At 31.4% G+C, this 22,900-nt stretch overlaps 2 protein-coding genes and 1 pseudogene across 2 annotated transcripts; 2 read left to right on the forward strand and 1 right to left on the reverse strand.

Annotated features, from left to right (window-relative positions):
* The first annotated feature begins 2,015 nt into the window (after positions 1-2,015).
* On the forward strand, positions 2,016-2,933 carry LOC112093862 (annotated as a pseudogene).
* Positions 2,934-4,481: 1,548 nt separating this feature from the next.
* On the forward strand, positions 4,482-14,203 carry LOC21399546 (MLO-like protein 13). Its single transcript, XM_010090412.2, has 14 exons — positions 4,482-4,622; positions 6,843-6,900; positions 7,139-7,320; positions 7,856-7,972; positions 8,273-8,333; positions 8,449-8,549; positions 9,950-10,024; positions 10,139-10,227; positions 10,336-10,385; positions 10,469-10,509; positions 11,361-11,612; positions 11,710-11,777; positions 11,905-11,965; positions 13,403-14,203. Exons 1-14 carry the CDS (start codon positions 4,500-4,502, stop codon positions 13,679-13,681), a joined length of 1,557 nt encoding a protein of 518 aa, XP_010088714.2. The 5' UTR covers positions 4,482-4,499; the 3' UTR covers positions 13,682-14,203.
* On the reverse strand, positions 14,024-17,580 carry LOC21399548 (transmembrane protein 64). Its single transcript, XM_010090414.2, has 6 exons — positions 17,276-17,580; positions 17,110-17,178; positions 16,188-16,474; positions 14,949-15,185; positions 14,619-14,836; positions 14,024-14,527 (listed from the first exon to the last, which is right to left on the reverse strand). Exons 3-6 carry the CDS (start codon positions 16,434-16,436, stop codon positions 14,263-14,265), a joined length of 969 nt encoding a protein of 322 aa, XP_010088716.1. The 5' UTR covers positions 16,437-16,474; positions 17,110-17,178; positions 17,276-17,580; the 3' UTR covers positions 14,024-14,262.
* Positions 17,581-22,900: the final 5,320 nt, after the last annotated feature.

Consider the following 22,900-nt stretch of genomic DNA (forward strand, 5'->3'; position numbering starts at 1 on the left):
GCTGTAGCAATCCTTTTAAAAATGCTATAGAATTGCTGTAGCAATCTTTTTGAAAATGTTTTAGGATTGCTGTAGCAATCTCTTTTAAAATGCTGTAAGATGCTGCAGCAAATCTTCTTTTAAAAATGATGTAGGATGCTGCAGCAAATCTTCTTTTAAAAATGTTGTAGGATTGCTGTAGCAATCGCCCCTTTTTCTATTTCCGAAACTGTGTTTGACAGCCCGTCCATTTTTGCAAACTGGCTTCAAACTTGCTTTTAGAGTTAAAATTGGGTTTTGTCATAGTCATAGAAAATGTTCAAAGCATCGAGGGCTATAAGTTCAAGCTTTGAAACATTGAAAAATCTCACTCTAGGGTTATTATTTTCGCGTTCAAAGTAACCGGAAATTTTTCCTCTACCCGGAAATAAGCAAACTTAAATCAAGCATAATCATACCACATTAAACTAACCTCATAACTCACAAAACCAACATAAAACTCACACACCCTTATTACAACACATCTTCCTCAAGAACCACAAATTTACATCCATAAATCCAAGCTTAAAGTTGGCTAGAAATTAATGGAGAAGAGTTTGAGAACTTACCCTTGAAGAACTCTCTCTCTCCCTTGAAAACCTTTGAACTCCTCTAAGATTTGTTAATGGCTTGGAACTAGAAAGTATAAGAAAATTTAAGAGGAATATTTCTACATTTCAAACTTTACTTAAAACATAAAAAGAGAGAGTTTAGAGTTTCCTTACCCTTGGAGGAATGATTGACTAATCTCCTCCTAGACCCTTTGATCTCTTTCTTCTTCTTCTATGGTTTGCTAGTGGCTCAAGATTGGAAGAGTGGAGGAAAATATTTGAGAGGAAATGTTGTAGGGTGGCCGGATTTTTGAGTGGGGAAAAAGCTAGGAGAAAAAAAATGAAAGCTTATCCTATGTTGGTTCCTTTTATAGGCAACTTGGAAATTATTTTTTTAACACCAATTCCACTCCATCATTCAACCAAATTTTTAGTTAAAGTCCCCCTTTCTTGGCCGGTTTTGGAAGGAGAAAAGAAGAAGCAACTTTGCCATTAATTCCCCTTCAACCACTAACATCACATCACCTTAACATAAAGTCCTCTAGTTTCCCTTTGAAACTGATAAAATTATACTGACTATAAGAAAGTAACTTAGCTGACAGGAATTCATTTCCATTTCTGACGGTTCCTTTTTCTACTGCTTATTTACAGTTAAATGTTAAATCCTTGACTGCTTTGGATATCACATTAAATTCTTATTCGCGTAATATCTTGAACTATTTCCAGTCTTGAAATTAATTCTAGACTGAACAAATTCTAAATTTAACTTTCCTGCGTTAATTCCCGAAAATGACGTTGTTTCTGACGGTGTCAACTCCCGAGTTCACATTGTACCCTTCTACTATGGGTATTTATCTTCTAACTTTAACCTAGCTGTCTCGCAATTAAGGATTTTCTCTTCTTTTAAAATGTGAGTGCATTTTTTTTATACGCTGCTAACATCATGCTGTGTTTGGAGATTCTTGAAATTAAGATTCTCAAACTATACTTGTACTGAAAATTATTCTGCCTTAAAGTACGGCGAGAATTTATCGATCGAATTTACTTGATCGAAAACATGAACTTAACATGAAATCTGCTATAGAATTTAGGAATACATATATTAATTCCATAAATCCTTCAGTCACATAATATTTATCTAAGAAAATTCTTGGCTTAAATACATAAATTGTATTATTTAAGGTCTGGGATTTTCTCAGTCATTACATAATGTGTGGAGACTTAAGGGTAGTTTTTATTTTTATGATAAGTTAAAATAGAAATACCAAAAGATAACAGAGAAGTTATCTATATATAGTGGTTATAGTCTCCAAATCGCACGTGACATTCTATTCTTTTTGACATCCCATCATCAAAAAGAGTACATAGAGAAAGTTAAAGGGTTCTCTAAGAAAACGTAGTGATCTGAAAGACAAACTGCACGACTCTAAAGAGAAATCAGTTAATATGAATTCAGGTACGCTTACGCTTACAGATTTATTAATTCTTGATGATCTAACATGAATGTTCTTAGCTTTTAGGTGATGATTTTCACCAAATCATTGAATCTTTACATTGTTGCCTTTTTATTCCTTGTGAAGTGTACATCTTTTTTATGGTTCATTGACGTTTATTTGAGCAGAGACTTAAAATTTCCCGTTGTGGTTCAGTTTTGGGTACTAATATCGCAACGGTTTCTTCCAGGAGGCTTAATCCAGTTGAATCATGGAAGACCTCAGCCTCTTCTGTATGTAGTCAATACAGCTTTTCTGGCGACCCTCTTCAGTGACTATCTTGATGCTGCAGATACACCTGGATGGTATTGCGGACCCGATTTCTATTCTACCAATGTCCTGCGTGATTTTGTGAAGACTCAGATGTCCATACTTAATTCTGCTTACCAATTCTACTCGCTAATAGAAGCTCATATTGGAAAATAATGACAGTTGACTTATTGTGTTGTTACTTTGTTGTTTTGGCAGATTGATTACATCCTTGGCAATAACCCTCGGAAAATGAGTTATCTAGTTGGTTTTGGTAGTCATTACCCAAAACATGTCCGCCACAGAGGTGCTTTCATCCCCAATAACGAGATCAAGTATAACTGTAAAGGAGGTTGGAAATGGAGGGACACGAAGAAGCCAAACCCTAATGTGATTGTTGGAGCCATGGTTGCTGGTCCCGATAAGGATGACGGTTTCCATGATGTTCGTACTAATTACAACTACGCGGAACCAACTCTTGCAGGCAATGCAGGTTTGATTGCAGCACTTGTCGCGTTGTCTGGTGAAAAGAATGTTGGGGATAAGAGTGCTATTTTCTCGGCGGTTTCCTCAATGTTCCCCGAGTTCACCACCACCACCTCCGTCGCCTTGGAATCCATGAGATGCTACAGCGGTCCTGATATCTCGTCGTTAAGAATGTTGTGTGACTTACAAACTGTAAAAATAATAATTTGAAATAAAGTAGAGAAATGGAGTGATGAGGAAGAGTCGAGGCCCGTGTTTTACATGGTGTTCTTAAAGCAGATTCCCCCGCCGTCAGTGCGAGAGGTTTGTTCTACGTCCGCCTCTTAAGATACAACGACTCATTAGTAGGAAGGTTGCACAACAAAGCTGCTTCCAGTGAACCGAATTATGTCTTCACTCTATCACACCAAGAGCCTAAAGGACACTAGAGCAAGTAAGATTTTCTGAGTGACATAGTGCGTTGAAATGAGAAGAGGAGGGTTCCTTTTACAGGGCTCTCGGAGGACATATGACCACTAATTTAGAATTAATTAGAATTAACCTGAATTAATTGAAACGTTAATCTGCTGTTACTAACATTTTTATTCTCAGAATTAATTCACGACTTAATTATGAAATTAAAACGTTATAGCAGTTTTTAAATTACAATATTCAATTTAGATGTCAATTTCTCACTCACCGTGCGTCATTGAGTATATGAATATATCTATTCAATCTCCTCTTGGTGAACATAAATCTATATCGACTCATTACTAACACAAAATGTCATCTATACAAAATCAAGTCTCAAAATGATACCTCAAAATTAGATTACCACGCCAAGGTCCCGTTCATTTTACCGATTCGAGTTTAGAATTTGAGTTTTACTACAGTAAAAAGCTTTCAGAAATAATCACATCTAACTTTTTTGTTATAATAAAAAACTCTCACATAAAGTCACATCTTAACTCAAATTAAAAACTCGAATCAGCGAACTAAAAACTTGCTGCAGTGGTAGTGTTTGAGACTCGAATAACCTTGACTGTAAAGAGCAGTGCAATCTAAAAAAAACAAAAACAAAAACAATTTGTATTCTTTGAAACACTGGAATCAAACAGTTTGAAATTGTTGATTGCTAAATTTCAATTAATACTCTTGTGGCAGCCTGTTCTTTGGTTGTTTTTCATTCTCTATCCGATGCGGTTTTGTATTCCCATTGCCAAGTGATTTTCTTGTTTCCTTCATACTCAGAATCTCTAACCAAACTAGAAAAAAAAAATATATATATTGAACTTTGAAGTATAGAATCCTTGTCGTACTAATAGTTTTGGTAGCAGAGTTCATTTGAATTATGGGCATTACTAGACTAAGCAAATTCAGAGCTTGATTTAAATTTTAAAGTTCTTTTCCACTTGGATCAAAATTAGAGCTTTTTCCTATTCTTTCTTGTAAAGTGCAAACTATGTACATATGTTACTTAAAGGGGCAGTCATTCTCATTAGATTTTTTTTTTCCCCTCCTAATTTACTTCCTTCTCATACTTGCCAATGCCATATTCCCTTCTTTTACGGTTTTGGAATATATGCCATTCTTTACCCCAGAAAAATATATGCTTGGCCAGTTGTATAACAGTTAGATATTCCATTGTAGGTGTCAAATAAAAAGACATCATTAACTTGGGCATTCATCTTAAGCTGCAGCCATCAAATTTGGGCGCAGAAAAATGTCTGAGGAAGAAGGCAGCAACTCTTTAGAGTATACACCAACATGGGTGGTTGCCGTCGTCTGCTTCGTCATCGTTCTCATCTCTCTCTGCGCCGAGCGATCGCTTCATAAACTCGGAAAGGTATTTTTGTGCTCCTCTAACTCCTTTGTGCATCTTCTTTCTTTGTCCTCCTTATGCCACAACTGTTAGTTGTACAAATATCCCTCTTTTGGGGTAATAATCTCATTCTTGAATTTGATATGTTAGATATGAGATGGTTAAGTCAGTAAAATTTGTCTCTTGACATAGTACTAGAGCCGCGAGATCAATACCCTTTTTTTTTGCTAGAAAAATGTTTATCACCACTTGTGAAGATCGTGAGATAATCATTACACATGTGTCAGCACATTAAAACTATCACGTATACAAGACAGTAAATTTATTTTTTGTCATATTTATTAATTTTATTTTACTGTCACACGTATTTTGATACGTCGCCGGAATGTTGTATTAAAAAAGAAACTTGTGATCCCTTAAAAAAAATAAAAAATAAACTTGTGACACTTGGTAGGAACCAAATGCAGCAGAATGCTCCTAATAAAACATTCTTGTAGGCAGATTGAGGACATGTCATGAACTTCTTAGCATTGTTGGCCGTTGGCAACCTTGATTAGGATAGCATCTTGAAAGCTCTCAAGTGTGGGAAAACAAAATTAAATGCACTAATAAAAAAAGAAAAAAGACACCTCATGGATCCACTTGGAGGGAAAAAATGTTAGATATTATCATGGTAGATTATGAGATTGAACATTGCACAATTACCATGAATATTGTACAGACTAATACCATTAAATTTGAAGTTGCTTGCATATACCTTATCATCCTAATAACATTTGATCAAAATTAGTGTCTGAAATTATCAAAATGCCCACAACAAACTTGGCCTTTTCCTATTTGTCATTCTTTGTCAGTACTGGGTTGAAAAACTCTGATAAAAGTTGTTCCAAGGTTGAAGGGGAAAAAAAAAAAAAACTACTAACTTAAAGGGTATTCTTGGCATTTAAAATATTTTCCAGTTTGGTCAATGAAGGGAAGATTAAGGAAGAAGAATTTTCTCAAAAAATTAAATAATAAACAAATAAATAAATAATGAAGAAAATGAAAGGGGATCATCTTTTTTTTTTTTTTTTTTTTTTTGAAAAAATGTTCTATAACTCAGCACCCACATTGTAGAGGTAAATACTCAATAATATCTTTCCATTTGTTAACGAGCCTTTCCATAATATTAGAACCCCATAAACTTTTTATTTTTTGGTAGAAAATAACTTTTTTTTAGAGCTTTTGCTCCTTTGTTTGTTAAATGAGCTTCCTTGAACCGTAAGTTAAAGCAACATGCCCCCTCCACTTGATTATCTTTTTCCCAATTATTTTCACAACTTATAATATGCAGCTGGGTCATGTTATTTGACCAAAAATGAGTCATTCACATTGTTTTAGATGAATAAAATTACTAGTTTCTCTTTTCAAAAAAATAAATAAAAACTAGTTTATATCAAGAAGAAAACAAAAAGAAACATTAGTTTGCTTTTGAAGGAAGAGAATTGGTACAATTCTAGAATTAGAAGCAAAAGTCCCAATTATACTCGTCCCTATAGAATACTTTCTTACCAATTATCTTCCACCATTTATAAAATACTGAGTGCCTTTTTTTTCTAATTTTGTTTTACTTTTTGTGATAATAAAAAGGTTTAAGGGTGACCAAGGTAGTGACCATAATAATCCTTTATCTGTTAGGGACATTAGATTACTTTTTTCTTTATTCGTTTGTTTCTTTCTTTTTATTTACAAATTTGCCATATTAAATACTAAAGATTGAATTGGATTGTATGTTTCCTTTTCCATCAATGAATTTTTTTTATTATATATTTGTTTTTTTTAATATAGGGTCTATGACACTCTTTTATTAATTTTTGAGAGAAACTCATAACGAAATTTAAACTCGCCACCCCACTCATTTATTAGTGTGCTTATATTCCATTCTCAAACCTCACGTATACGTCTGTTTCTTTATCGGGTCATTACCGTTGTATTGTGCTATTTGTTTGTCTACATCTGTTGGAATATAAGTTTCCGTTTTCCCATCCTTTGAGCTTGCGGGCCCCAACGGGCAAAATCAATAATTCTAATTCTTATTCGTTAGATTTCTTTTTCAATCCTATTAATTTTTTCATTAGTTTTTATTTATGATTTTGTAAATACGCTCTTAATGAAAAAAAAAATGTTTTTTTGATGGAATAAGTTATTAAAACATGAATAGATTCTAAACTAGATTGTTGTTCTGTGTTTGGCTTGGAAATACAGTTCTTGCATGGTCGGAAACAAGATGCGCTTTATGAAGCCCTGGAGAAATTAAAAGAAGGTAACATGTAAACTAGATTAACATGAATAGAGTCTAAACTAGAAAGATTTAATTCGAAAATTCTTTCCATTTTGTTATTTTCCCCATGAGATATAGCTGCATATATATCCCATCAAAACGCTATATATTATATATATGAACGAGTTTTCAATAGTTCTTATATACATTTCTCGGTCTTTAACTTTCATGTACATTTATCTAAGACTTGACTAATTTTGCTCTTGATGCTTGGTAACAGAATTGATGCTTCTAGGCTTCATTTCCCTTCTCTTAACCGTCTTTCAAAAATTGATAAGCAAAATATGCATCCCGTCTCACATTTCATATGACATGCTTCCATGCAAGAAGGCGAATTCCGCGAACGTCCATCATGGTCGCCGGCTTTTGTCTGCCGGGGCCGGCGCAGGGCATTGTAAGCCGGTATATCACATGCTTGAGATCTTTATCACTTTCATCTTCAATTTTTCAGGCCAATTTGTCCTGGAAATGGAGAACATCCAATATTAGAATCTACCTTTTTCTTTAAGTTTGATTATTCTTTGTGTTTCTTTTTTTTTTTTTTCCCTTAGTCGGACAACCCACGCATGGGATTTTTGTAACAACACAAAGTCCACTTTTAATGTCAGATTTAGACAAAATTAACTATGTGAAAAGGCTTTTTTTTTCTATATAAAATTGATTATTCTCAAATGAAAAAAAAATCAAAGTTACTACGTTTCAGATTTCTACTTTAGAGCACCGTTGTTTGTTTTATGAAGATTTTGGACAATTGATTTTGTCTAAACTCAAGAAAAATTGAATGTGATAATCATATCATTTTTGTATTAAACATGCACGGGGATTTTATTATTATTATTATTTTTATTTTTATTTAAGTGCATGAAGAGATCCGTTTTCACTTACATTTAAAACAAATTATTAATTTTTTCTTATGCCTTTCCTTTTTCATTCTCAGGGGAAGGTTCCATTTTTGTCACTGGAAGCATTGCATCACCTTCACATTTTCATCTTTGTTCTAGCAGTTGTTCATGTGATCTTTTGTGTCACAACAATGGTTCTTGGAGGGGCAAGGGTAATGATGTCTTTTCCGATACTTCTTTAGATTCTTTGTGTACAAATACGACGCTATCTAGTGTGGGGATACCTACTGGTAGTGCATATTTTTAAACGTCAAGAATCTGGCCGGAATTGACCCCTTTAAGGATTGAACTCAATCCAATCACGTCAAAATAAAAAAGTATACAAAACCGACTAAACCTAAAACAAATATGACCGGAGAGTATTTTTTTTTGTTGCCCTACTTGATAAAATTTTCTCAGGGTTTGGAGGATTCCATAGTCTAATCTAATATGTTTCAGTTTCACAAGTGCAGATACGCCAGTGGAAGTATTGGGAGGATAAAATCAGGAGTGACATCAAAGCATCTAAAAAGTGTAATGCAAACCAGAATTTCTTCAAGTCTTACCAAACATGTTTGAGGATTTTTTTTTTTTTTTTGCGCTCGTAAAAATTGCGTACATGAACGTTCATATTCGGATCGATCTGCAGCTCGATTCGGGCTCGACCACTTGCATGCTCGCATTCACCGTGATTTCTTCAAACAACATGCAGAGGGAAATTGGAGAAAAGCATCCCTAGTGAGATGGATGGTAAGTTAACAAACACTTACTATGCAGAACCTAATGCAACTCCAAGTAATCATGAAAAGATTTTTTTGAATATTATGAATGCATGTGTGTCAAAATTCTATGAAATTATTTCTTGGTACTTATAAAACTGAAATTTCGGTAATTTACCTTCTAACTTGCTAAATTGTTGCAATGTGCCCCATTTTAATGATGGTTGTGTTTAATCGATGACAAAACAACATGTTTGACTCAAAATTCTAAGGGCTTGTTCTTTTGGAGTTTAACTTGAGTATAATTCTTGAGTTGAATTTGAGTTATAACTTGAGTTGAACTTGTAACTTGAGTTTGTGTTTGGTTGTGTACAGTTGAGTTATGATTTGAGATAAGAATCTTTTTGAGTTTGTGTTTGAGTGAGTCAAAACTTGAATTTGTATTTAGATAGTATTTTAATAAAAACTCAATGCTGATGAAAAATTTTAATAGGATATATGATTCAGATTTTATTCGTCTTTTCGTTGTCAACGCATAGAAAAAAAAATCATCTCAATCAGAATTAAAACGAAAAAGTTATAACATTTTTAAGAATAGAAAAAATATTATTCATTAATTTGAGTTCGAGTTTCTGAACTCAAGTTGAAGGGAAAACTTGAACTCGAGTTTTAGTCATAAATTCAAGTTTGAACTCGAGTTTAAACTTAAAAGAACATGAATTTAAATAAAGTTGTAACTCAAGTTGTATTTTTTTGAGTTTTTCACTCAAAAGAACAAGCTCTAAAATTTCAATTCAAACTCTAACACAAATCTCTTGATTACCAACTCTCAAATTCAATCAAAATTCAAAGCAAATTGGATAAAGTATTTAGCAAGTTGGAGGGAGCAATTGCTAAAATTAAAAGTTCAGGAGTCAAGTTTCCAGAGTCAAACAAGCTTACGAGACAAAAGTGCCAAAAGCCCTTAATGTTTTGTCTGAGCTTTTTTAGTTTTACCCTACCAAGATTTTTTTTTTTTGGTTAAATGACCTTTATCAAGTTATACTGTATACATATATGTATATATGTATATAATGTGTCGTGAAAAAACAAAGTAGAACCGCAACAATAAGCTGAAAACTGCAGGAAAAAACCAGCAAGAAAGAAAAAAAAAAAAGGGTGTTAAATAATCAACTAACTACTGCAAAATGATTGTAAACAAAAGGTGTTAACAAATAAATTTTAAACAAGGCAACAAAAATGATTTCACAATTGCCCCTATCTGATTCTTTTTTGAGATCTTTCCAACCCAAAAATGCACAACATTTTTAAACTACAGCAAAAGTTTGTACTCATGACGATGGAAATGAGAGAGAATTTCTTATCCTTAAAATCTTGCTTTTAAAAAAATGATCGTTATTCTCAAAAGGGCTTTTTATGCTCCATTTGCAGGAAGCATTCTCCAAACAGTTTTATGGCTCAGTCTCAGAATCAGACTACATTGCACTTCGCCAGGGCTTTATCAACGTTAAATTCCTATCCATCATCACAATCCATAAGTTTTTCTCTGTGTTTTTTTTTTTTTTTAACAAAAATTTTATCTTTAACTTGTCTCTTGTTCATGACATTTCTTATCAAAAGGAGCACTGCCCCAGATTACCCGATTTCGATTTTCACAAGTACATGTTGCGGACACTCGAAGTTGATTTTCGAAAAGTTGTTGGCATAAGGTATGAATTATGAACAATTATTAGTGAGGTTTCAGTTGCCCTTTTTTCAATTTTGTATCTGAAGATGTAATTTCATCTTTAATTTTGTCAATTGACACTTTACAACAGCTGGTACCTTTGGCTCTTTGTTGTGCTCTTTTTGTTGCTGAATCTGGATGGTAAGTTTCTTTAAATTCTTAGTTGCACTTCTAATTTATGGGATCTTCCGATTATTCTCATGTGTAAAAAATGTTATGTGTAGGATGGCACACATACTTCTGGTTATCCTTTTTGCCATTGATTGTAAGTATTTTACATATTTAGTCTCGTCCGTTTCGCTCGTTTAAGTTAAAAGTGAATTCATATAAGAGAAAATATTATAGTAGAAAAAGTTGAATTTGAATTTTTGTTAGAGAAAAACAATGTAGTAAAAACTTAAGTTATGATTCGAACTAACGAAAAGAACGAGACCCTCTCCAATGCAAATTTCAATATCAATGTCAATGTTATATTTGACAATAAAAACTGTCAAAATAATATAGTTGGAATGCTATTCTATTTTGTGCTCTAAGCATAATAAAATTTCAAATGCTGTATTTACTTTTTGTTATAATTATTAACTTGTAAAAGAAAACTTTTAATTTTAAAATGATTTGAAAATAACCATGTTGTAATAAAAATAAATGAAAAAGTGAATATATTAATTAATACCAATCAAATATCAAAATTGGGCATATGCTTTTAGCATATGCTGTACATGGCGCCAAAGTCAGCATTAAATTGGAGAGTAAATTTTCTTTAGACAGATATTAAAATTCTTTACTGACACATTTATTTAACAATGTATTGAAAATGCTATTACAAGTACCAATCTGAGCTCTCAAAATCTTCATTTTTGAATTTTCCTTTTCAACATTTGAGTTGTCTAGTAGTCCTAAAAGGCTAGAGGACATTATCCGTTTGGTTCATGGATTAGAACCATGTGATTAAAATTATTTTCGATTTACGTGTATTTTTTGTGAGAGAAAATACTGTAGCGAACCACGAATCATGATTCGAATTAGGGAACGAATCCCTCTACCAAACATAAGCGGTCCAAGCAACTTTGAGCAGCTTAATGGTCCTAATGCCGAGTTTTTTGGCTGGAATCTTAGCTTCTACTTCTCGTGGGCGCCAAGCTAGAACACATAATCATCCGTCTGGCTCAAGCAAACGCGACCAAGAAGACGGGGGACCAAGAAGCACAGCAGAGCGGAGGAAGGAGGAAGACGGATGAGAACGGAACTTCAAGAGTGAAGCCTTCAGATGCATACTTTTGGTTTGGCAGACCCGGCATTGTTTTTGTCTTGATCCACTTCATTCTTTTTCAGAATTCATTTGAGATTGCATTCTTCTTCTGGATTTTGGTATAAACTTTTTTTTTTTTTTTTAACTTATAAACCATAATCCAAGATAGTGAATTTCTTACATTTATGACCTTTTTCTTGATCTTTGGCTTTGCAGTGCACTTATGGTTTTCATTCCTGCATAATGGAAAAAGTTGGCTTTATTATCCCTAGACTCGTTATTAGGTACTAATAGATACTTTCAACTTCACAACAAAGAAAATTTAGTCAATTGCTTACTAATGCTTGGTCATATTGTGTTCTAAAAACCTCTATTCTCTCATATTATGCATAATTGCTCATGACTTTGCAGTGTCATTGTTCAAGTTCTCTGCAGCTACTGCACCTTGCCCTTGTATGCAATCGTTACTCAGGTTTGATATTTTAAACAAGCTTCCTAGTTAGATTTTCATCCATATTGTTCTAAGTGAAATTTACATCTTAGTACTTTGTCTTTTATCGAATTAGTGGATTGGTACCTCAGAATTTAGATAATATTAAATAGATATCTCATGTTTAGGGAGGAAAAAAAAAAACCCTCCAATATTTCATGTTTAGGCATGAAATGTCTTTTCAACCTTTTCAATCTAAAAACATGTTAGAAAAGAAAAAAAAATGAATAAAGAACACCCACATCATTCTGAAAGATGAGGAGGGGGGAATGAAGGCCGATTTGTTTCCTCTGATTGCTTCTGTTATTTTTAGAATTTTATATATTATTAAAGAAATAAATTTGGAAGTTTATTTAAAAGGGTACAAAGGATATTGCACATTTATATTTTAAAGTATGCGGTATATTTTTAGTATTATCTAAATAAGAACAATTATATTAGTCATTTCATGTTTTTAATTAAAATAGTTAATAATTTACGCTTTTTGGTATTATCTAAATAAGAGCAACTATGTTAGTCATTTCATGTTTTTAGTTAAAATAATTAATGATTTAGGCTTTTTTTAGCTTTTCTCTACTCCAACCATTAACTAAATGGTTAGCTATTATGGCTAAAGCATTTTCCACTAGCTAAGAGTATCTCCAAGAGAGCTCTCTAAATTTTAACTAAATTCTAATTAAAATGGCCAAAAAACTATTTTAATTAGCAATTTTTTAATAAGTCACTCTAATCATACTCTCTATTTTAACTAAACATATATTATTTTAATATTTACTGACTTTAAAATATGAATATAACTTTATTGAGTTTGAAGAAGCACCTTTACATTTATAATGGTTGGAAGAATAAAATAATACAAAAAATGAAATAGCTAGTTATATTTAACTAGTGTGGAATGTATTTTCTAAAATAAATAATCATTTAGCTAATGGTTGGAGTAGAGAAAAGCTAAAGCATTAGCTATTTTAGCTAAAAACATGAAATGACTAGAATGGTTAGAGTTGCTCTAAATATAACTAGCAAGAGCGGCTAGCTATTTGTTCTTTTTATTATTTTATTCTTTATTTGGACATAAAGTAAAAGTTTTAAAAAAAGTTATTTATATTTTAAAATCAAAAAAATATTAAAATAATTTATGTTTAGTTAAAATAAATAGTATAGTTAGAGTGAGTCACCTAAAAATTGTTAATTAAAATAGCTTTCTAATCATTTTAGCTAGAATTTAACTAAAATTTGGAGAGCTCCCTTGAAGATGCTCTAATAAAATACAATTTCACTAATTTAATAGAAGTGGCCACACTAAATTGTAATTTACCCTTTTGTTAATTGGATTCACGTAAACAATGGTACAAAGTCTCCACATCATTTTCATACCAAACTTACTCAATGGCTCTTTTGTCTTTTGGTGGTTGGATGAAGATGGGTAGCATGTTCAAGGCAGGCATGTTCGCCGAGCAATCAGCTATAATGGGATGGCTTGAAGGTGCAAAATTCAGACGAGAAAATGCAGAGAGCTCTAATGCTAAGGGGACAGAGATTCACAAAATGGATGCAGAATTATCTGAGATTGTTCAAATCGCAGAGCAAGCCAATATAGTTCAAATCGCAGAACAAGCATCGGTTGCTGCTGACGAAGGAACGGCAGCATCTACAACTCACCTCAACCTTGAAATCAAACCGCCTTCTCCGTCGTCGTGACACTTATTCTCGGGGGGGCTCCGATGCAGTCTAGAGTAAAGGGATGTTACGCTCCCGCTGCATCGGGCTCTATATAGCAGAGGGAACGTTACATTTTTGTGCTGAAATCACATCTTTCCCCATGAGAGTTTCTAATGCACAAAGTGAACAAGGAAACGGCTAATTTAACCTGAAAAGGAGGTTCTAAGACTTCTTGAACTTTTCAGTCAAATTACTCTTTTGCTCTCGTTGTATGAAAACTACCGTATTACCCTAGATCTAGATTTCTAGTACATCACCAAAGAAGCTAACAATAGGCCGTGGTACCCCATTTGCATATTTTCATCCATAACAAACACTATAAGAAGCCAACGTTATTATAAACCTTTTGAATATTATTATACAAAATGTAAGAGAAGATTTCTTTTATCCTTATTTTCCTCCTTTTGTAATTACAAAAATCAAGCCTGCCCTAGAAACTACAAAAATGAAATAGAAGAAAGGAAAATTACAGAGGTCAAAGAATCTAATGCCCCTAAAACTTCTGATTCTTTTTTTTTTTTTTTTTTCCAGCTAACTAAGCTATTTCTCAAATACTCCGGCTACGCTGAAATGTAGGGCAGTCCTATATGCTTAGGTCTTTCAAGCGGAAGCTTCTCTATCTCGAAACTTTCACGGTTGTAGACGGATGCTTCTCCGTTAGTTTCCACCTTTTGAAGCTCTTTTAGAGCTCTTTTGGCATAGATGGTAAATGCAACCGTGGTAATAATCGCAATGATTAAGGAGATAATATTGTATACAATCTCCAATGTAGTCAAGTGATAGTTTCCGTACTGAACATCGGCTAATGTTCGTATTAACCGACCACTGCAGAAAGGCGAGAGTGATTTAACAGGACAGAAGAAAGATTAAGAACAAAGGTAAAAAGAAAAAACGTACGCGAATCGGGAGAACACACCTATAGATGTAAATGAAAGCTTCTGGCACCATTCCAGCAATCGATCCCCATAGATAGGGCCAAAATCGCATACTTGTCACTACAACTGCATAGTTGAAAATTGTGTATGGAAATGGCGAAATCCTAAAGATAGCTACGACCCGGAATTGATGGAACCAGCTCCCTTCCCCGGCAAGTCTAATCATCTCAGCTTTCTGCGGCCATCTTTTCAACCATTGCTGAATAATTAAGAGAAGATTAAAGATCGACGGTAATGTGTTTACCAAAATTCTTCTCTCACTTCAAACAATTAAAATAATTGCGACGGTCAAAACATGAAGGAGATCTTACATGGATGCGATCGCGAAACAGTAGACCAATAAAATAGGGAAGGACCATTCCAATAGTTGTCCCAACCATGATAATAACAAAGCCGAGACCATATCCAAAAATCATTCCAGCCAGCCACATGGATGGACCAGAAGGAATTAAGATCACAGGAAACAGCGCCAGAGAAGCGACAAGAACAATAGCAAGAACAGGACGGCCAAAAGCAGTGGCTTCCCATTTCATGATTGGGATGAGAACCTGCAACGAAATTCTTACACTTTAAAACAAGATAAACCAAAAAAAAAAAAAAAAATACTTAAAGCAATCATACACCAATTCATTCTCCAGAGAGATCAGCATGGAGTCAAGTGCATTATGTATAACATCACAAGCTAGCATGGAAAAAGGTATTCAACTCCATAAAGCTTAACATAAAAATTAATGAGCAGACAGTTTCTATGAAACTACTTATTCTCTAACAGATCATTTATATGTTTAAACCCCTAAATATTTGCATAAAGCTAATAAGAAAAAACAAATATAGGAAGGGAATATTAAACATATACGTAGGAAGAGAACATTTCGTGGTATGATTTTTTCAAATTATTTCAGGTCAGGATGGTGTGTCCATGAGGCCTATAGTCTTATTCTGTCGTTATTATGTCAAGACATTCAATTTCTAAAAACATTATTTATCCCCTAGATCTAAATCTGTTGACAGAACTTAAAAAGAAAAAAAAAAAAAAAAGAGTTGGTTATGAAATCAACTACAAAGCAAAAGATTGGTGAACTGGGTACCCCAAAACATATCTGATCAAGTGACCTTGCAAATAAACAATATAAATTCTCTATCTGTCCTTCATGTTGTACTTTATTGGGACTTTAGATACATGTATAATCACACCATTAGCGTCTTGATGTGATCGATTCCATACGTTGTACATAGGTTTTTAATGTCTTCTAATATCATTAAGTATTTACATCATTGAATTCATAAGCTATTTACAATGGAAATGAACATTCAACCTATGGATGTCAAAACACTCATTCATTTAAAGTGCTCAAATGCAGTCTAAACCATTTTTCTAGAATGCACATCTTTTAAATAAATAAAAAAAAAGGAACAATCCATTTGAGCTAGAATTTCATAATCCGTCATTATAAAAGGTCAATTATCTCGAACACATCAAAGCGCTAGCCAATTGCCTAACATATTCTACGAGGAAAACCAAGGTAAAAGAAGTTGAGAATCGGAAGTACCTTTTCAAAAACAATCGGAACTCCCCACTTCAACAAAAAAAGAAGTAGAATAATGGTAACAACACACAAGACTAAGGCCTTGACCCACCAAAGGAGAGGGTTGGTCCTGGATTCTGCCTGAGGCTGCAAAATCTCAGCTTCTGTGGCTCGTGTTTCATTGGATATAACCAGCCTAACATATTCACTGTCTTCCCTCACATGAGGCGCAGCGTTTGCGTGCTTTTCTAACTTCTCAGAAGAGTTTGTCATCTTTGTTAAGACCCCAGAAGCCCAGAAACAAAAACACACTGAAAAAAAAGGGGTTAAGAAACATATGCAATTTAGACATGAAATTCAGTCACACTATGATATATTTCAGAAACAAAAATACACTGAAGAAAAAAAAAAGGTCGAGAAAGATATGCAAAATCAGAGGCATGAAATTCTCAGTCACACTGTAGTATAATCATATTCTTAGAAGTTAGAACCCAGATGCAGTTGAACCAGTCCAATTCAAAAAATGAAGATACCAAAATGTTTTTTTTTTTTAAAAAAAAAAAATGCTACATAGAACATGAAAAGTACTGACTTTGAAGCGAGTTATGCAACTTCAATAAGATTCTAAAGGGCGCTTTTGGCCCCAACGTCCCAAACCCAGAAATATATTTGGATTTCAGTTTCTAAAAAGTAACACAAAAAAGTTCTATTATATTCACCAATAATATAAAAATACCTGAGAATAACAACAGAATTAGAGTCAATGACACCAACTTCTGAGCATTCAAATAGGGTTTTCTCACACCATTATTATTAAAAAAAAAAAACATATAGTTGAACCAGTCCAATTCAAAAAATGAAGATACCAAAATAGTAAAAAAAAAAAAAAAAAAAATGCAAGGCACACCATTATTCTAAAAAATAAATAAAGAAAACTTGCACTCACCGATTAACGAGCAGAAACCTCTCCAAATTCTTCAGGAAGGGTTCGATTCACATAATTATTCAAAACCAGCTGTTCAGAATGAAAGGGATTTTTCACATCATTTAAAAAATTAAATAAATTAAATAAATAAAAAAACTCAACAAGCAAAAACAAAAGTCGAACTTACCGATTAACAAAAGAGAAATTTCGGAACTTGTTGAAGCGAAAGCTTGTTGTTCTCTCCGAACAACCTCGAACGCTTCGAAATTCCTCTTTTTCTTTCCCAGAAATACCAAGATTTTGGAGGGGGGGTTTTTTTTTTTTTAATTTGGCGGGTTATTGTAAAAAAAGATGATAATAATAATAAGAAGAAAACTGAGAAGAAGAAGAAGAAGAAGAAGAAAATGCTTTAAAGTAATTTGCTTGGTGAGGATTAAGTATTAAGCTTTAGCTCTGTTTGTTTCTTTCTTTGCGATTTCCTTTAAAATGAGTTTGAATTCAATAAATAATTATGATAATACTAAATAATAAAGGGGGAAAAAGAGAAAATATTCAATCCTGTTGTGCTGTTTCTGGAAGGAGACAAGTGAGAAAAGAGAATAAAATATGGGGGAAAAAAGAAAGAAAAAAAAAAGAAAAAAGAAAAAAGAAAAATGCGTTCATGTGTGGCGTTGGAATTGTCAGAACCCACCCAACAACAACAACAACGTCTCACTTTTATTTTATTCTATTCTAGATAACGTCTTAGTTTGACTTTTACCTTTAATTCCTTTGATTTTGAATTTATTTTTGTTCTTTTTTTTATTATTTTGGATTGTAGAGAGAGACAGAGAAATTATAATAAATAGTTTTTTTTTATGAAACTAAAGTAAATAATAGCAAATACCAAATTCACTAAGTATATAATCTATTTACAAGTAGTAAAGTTAGTCTATTAAATTTACTGTTTACTTTTATTTATTTTAAGACCTTCAATTATTTAGTGAAAAAATGGTATTTCTTTTTCTGACAAGAAAGAATTTCTCAAAAAAAAAAAAAAGAACACCAAACTCTTGTAGAGGAGAATCCGGTTTTTTTATTTAAATATAAAAGGGATTTAAATTACCTTAAATTTATTTAAAAATTTAACACTGTTACAATAAAATTATGTCTTTAAAAATTGATGCCACGTGAATTATTTTTTTAATTGCGTAAATTATGTTTTTACTCTTCTAAAAGAACAAAAAAGAATTAAGATTTTGTCGTTGATAGGGAAAAAAAAGAAAAAATTTATTGCATATAATATGCAATTCATGCCCTTCATAATAATAATAACAATAATAATAATACCCTGAAAATGATTATTAAGATATGTAATTTTCAAACTACATTTCTTATTAATTAAATAGAGAATAATATTTTAAAAAAATTAAAAATATTTTTAAAAATAAAAAAATAAAAAAGTTTATGATTTTTTAGATTTATTAATTTTTATTTAATAAAATAGAAGGGTACTAAGGTTTACGTCTCAAAAATCAACTTCAGAATAACAATAAGATTTTTTAAAAACATCGAGATATTGTTTTAATATTATTAAAAATATAAAATATAAAGATCATGTTTTGATATAACACGAGATATCAAAATGATTTTATCTTTATTAAAATTTATACTGATATGCATTCTTAACCTCATATTATATCATTTTCTGCACACACACACACACACACAAAAAAAAAAAAAAAACTCATATTATTACATCATGGTTGGATATAATAAAAAAAATTGGTAAGCATATTACAAAATTTGCTAAATTTACGAATCCTTAGTCAAGATTTCTCCTTGTATATAGTTGCATCATTTTTGAAAATCTTCTATAAAACCCCATAAAACACGCAAATACTTTACCCACGCCACGCGGGTTTTTGACAATTTTTTTTTTTTTTTTTCTTTTTAAGATTAGACAGTTTGTGATTTATAATATTCTTATTTTCAGCGTTGAAATGAAGGGAAAAGACAAAAATGCCACGTCCCAAATCTTCAGGAAGAACACACATCAATTTTGCCCATCAGCCAATCGTCTTCTTCGCTTTGTGTCTGTCTCAAACCAACCGTAACCGTCATGTCTTCAAATGCATGCTTAAAAAGTAGCAAATGTTTATTTTTTTTTTTAATTGTTTATTTGGAGGATTTTAAATAAGGAATAAATTTATGAGGGATTCATGAATTTTTTTTATCTCTTTAAAATTAGTCTCTGTAGTTAAATTGTCTAATAAATAGTTTTGGAACTGAAAAATGTCTCATAAATACATAAAGGAGAGGTGGAGTTTAGTGGGGGCTCAAGGCCCCACTTAAGTATCAAATTATATAAGTTATTATATTATTATGCATATATTTCCCATAAATATTAAAAAAAATTAGTCTATAATCTTATTCTTATAATTTTTTAATTATTAGTCTCCACTAACAAATATTTTTAGCTCCGTCACTGCATAAATAGTTCATTTCTCTTAATTAAATTTTTAAAAGGAAACCGCTATATTGAGTGATAATTATGATTTTGGGTTGTTTTGAGGATTTATTAATATACAATTTTTATTTTTTGACAAGTCCTTAAAGATTTTTTCCTTCTGTAAAATCAATTTTTGATTTTTTTTTCCTCCCTATAAAGTCGCTGATTTTTTCCCCTATAGCATAAGTGCCTTTTTTTTTTTTTTCCTTTTTTCGGGTTTTTTTTAATCATATTTGTTTTATCAAATAACCCAACTATTTTTCTTGAAGTAGATAGAACTTAACTATTCCCTTTTACGGTTGGAATTATTGGGAGGGACTATCATGACTTTTTATTTTTCCTAGTTTTATGGATACTACCACGGTACCACCTTCATTTTATCCTTACTAATTGAAAAAAAAAAAATAATAATAAATAAATAAGGAGATATCGCTCTCTTTGTCAAAAATTTATTTTCTTAGAGAAATTCTCTAGTACGTTAAGTGTAATGGTTTGTCAGGTTTTTCTATTCGTTGAATGAATATGTTTACTTTTTAATTTTTACGTAATTTTATGTAAATTTGACGGATAAAAAACCTGACTTATTAATATGTTGACGTATAAAAAAAAAAAACTACTTTAATTATGGTATAAATGAGCTATAACTTAATTTGACCATAATGCAGTCGTAAAAAAAAAAAAAAAAAAAAATCACAAAACACGACGCAGTAAAAGTTGTAAAAAAAAAAAAGAAAACTATCGCTTGCTGCCTTACTATTACTTAAACTGATGCTTGCGCATAGAAAAAAAGGTAAGTATACTACAAATTAATACTTGTAAAATTTGTAACAATAATAATATTTCTTAGAATAATTATCTTCACTGTGTAGACGGTGTTGCAACAATAAATAACAATTTAGAATTATTTGTAGAGGAAAAAAAATTAATAACTAATTTCAGAGAAGTAAAAAATATTTAAAGATTTTAAATAATGCAAAAAGTGTAAGAGTAGTATTAAACTCTTTAAATAACCCAAAAGTCATAATCATCATCCGTTTTCATTCAACATGTTAACAGATGGACCATTTATAAGACACTTCTTCAATTGAGAGACTATTTATGAGACAAATTTGACTACATCAACTAATTCTAGCTATAAAAAAGAATTGAGAGACCTTTTAATGAATTTATTCTAAAAAATAAGCTACTACAAATTTATTGTTTTAGACTATTAAATTTTGTATAAAAAATTATCTATTTTAAATATATTTTTTATTATTTTAATGTAATGTTGACTTGATCAGACGACAGAAAATATACACTATCGATATATGGTTCTATTATAGGGATCTTTTCTCATACGTCAACATACTAATAAGTTAAGTTTTTTATCTGTCGAATCTGCATAAAATCATATAAAAATAAAAAAAAATATACAAATTTAATGATTAAAAAAATTCAGCTATCTCCTCTATTATAAAATGACCCTATTATTTTATGAAAATGTGTGGCCATACACATCTTTCTGTTTTCCTACGCTATATAAGTCATAACTAATTTTCTTTTGAAAAAGAAATGTATTGGCCACTTGGCTGTATCTGGTAAAAACTTGTAGAAGTAAATTTGTTAACTTCTCTACTTTAAACCGATAAACCATTCGAAATTTTCCACACGTGTCCTTCCTTTGTTTCTGCCAACGAGAAGTTTTGACTAGAAAGTAGATAAATCATACATGTTTTGCTTTCAAAATTATCTATTTAATTAACTAAAAAAAAACAATTTTTTTTTAATCTATGTAACTATAAGTATTTATTAGTAGTTCAATGGTTAAAATGCATTTCCTCTTTCTGATGGGTTCATATTTGATATTTTAAAAATTCTTTTTAAAGATCGCTATCTGAATAATAAATAATACGACGTTAAATTTATGGTGGTATAAATAAAATTAAGCTCGTCTTTAAAAGTATAATTGAGCGGACCTTTGAATTTCATTTTTCATTTTTCACCAATAATTCTCTCTTTTTGTTTTTAGCCAACATAAAAAAAAAAAAAATTAAAGCAACTAGTATTAACTGGACTTGAGTAAACAATCTTAGATCAGCAGCCTTTCCAGCTATATATGCTTCTATTTAATTCTAGTCAATCAAATTTTTCTAACGCTTTTAATGGACTAGTCGATCCATTTAATAAATAATAATAAATTCACAAAACATCATTATTGAGCTAGTAAATAGGATCTTAAATGGTTTTTTTTTCCCTATAAAATGGATTATAAATGAAGAAATCCTAGAAAGTGTGGTCCTACCTTGTATGAATACAACGAATCATAACTAATCAAATCCTAACAATGCACGTGCTTTTATATGCACACACACACACTTAAAAGTTAAATTTTTTTTTGAATAGATCAATACAATTATGTTGGTTATCAAATCAAACACATGACAACTTATCAAATTGAATTGTTTTGTAACTTTTCAAATTCAATATACACAAAAGTACAAATTCTTATATTGGTTTATATATATATATATATATATATATATATTCACTTTGCATACAAGCAAACATTGAAGATTCCCATCACATATCCGTTAACTTACCATGATTGCCATCTTTTTCAGCAAAAAAAAAAAAGAAAAAAAAAAAAGAAAAGCCATAAGTAGTTTGAGATATATATGACATAAACCATAACAAACATTTTGGTGTCACAATGATTGTGTTTTGGGTGTCATAATGATAGAAGTCCCCACACGTATGCCACCTAATCTTTTCTGCCCTACTCGTGAACTTGCTTTGAACCAGGACAATCTTATTGAAAAAAAAAAAAAAAAACATAAAAATACTACTAAAAAAATATCATCTTTACATTTTTGTCATTTAATGGAATAAATTTAATATTTATACCACTAAATTTGATATCATATCAGATTATTTTTTCTTTTTGATAAAAGTGACCTCGGACATTTCAGGCTCGATTTTTATTCAAGTAAAATATCAGTTTTTTTAATCAATAAAGGTGGCAAAAGTCTAGATAAAATAAATATAAAGTTATTAGATTTTAGTGACAAATTAAGTAATTTTATAAATAAACAAGTACATACATATATATATATTGGCTAATTAAATTCATTTTTTTTCCTTTTCTATATGTTCCTATAAAAAAATGCATAACATGTTAGCGTCATCATAATATTTAGTTTCAGTTCATGATGTCACTTTATATATATATATTGGCTAATTAAATTCATTTTTTTCCTTTTCTATATGTTCCTATAAAAAAATGCATAACATGTTAGCGTCATCATAATATTTAGTTTCAGTTCATGATGTCACTTTGGT

This window comes from Morus notabilis, unplaced genomic scaffold (assembly GCF_000414095.1).
Source record: "Morus notabilis unplaced genomic scaffold, ASM41409v2 Scaffold1225, whole genome shotgun sequence".
In the NCBI taxonomy this organism is placed as follows: Eukaryota; Viridiplantae; Streptophyta; class Magnoliopsida; order Rosales; family Moraceae; genus Morus; species Morus notabilis.

What these genes read in the sequence shown, in the direction of transcription:
- LOC21399546 (XM_010090412.2), top strand. Translation starts at nt 4,500, where the DNA reads ATGTCTGAGGAAGAAGGCAGCAACTCTTTAGAGTATACACCAACATGG. An exon ending in CCTGGAGAAATTAAAAGAAG is followed by an intron (nt 6,901 to 7,138) that starts GTAACATGTAAA and finishes GCTTGGTAACAG; the next exon opens with AATTGATGCTTCTAGGCTTC. An exon ending in CATCAAAGCATCTAAAAAGT is followed by an intron (nt 8,334 to 8,448) that starts GTAATGCAAACC and finishes ATCGATCTGCAG; the next exon opens with CTCGATTCGGGCTCGACCAC.
- LOC21399548 (XM_010090414.2), bottom strand. Translation starts at nt 16,436, where the DNA reads ATGACAAACTCTTCTGAGAAGTTAGAAAAGCACGCAAACGCTGCGCCT. An exon ending in TTCCGATTGTTTTTGAAAAG is followed by an intron (nt 15,186 to 16,187) that starts GTACTTCCGATT and finishes ATTTCGTTGCAG; the next exon opens with GTTCTCATCCCAATCATGAA. An exon ending in TGTTTCGCGATCGCATCCAT is followed by an intron (nt 14,837 to 14,948) that starts GTAAGATCTCCT and finishes TTAATTATTCAG; the next exon opens with CAATGGTTGAAAAGATGGCC.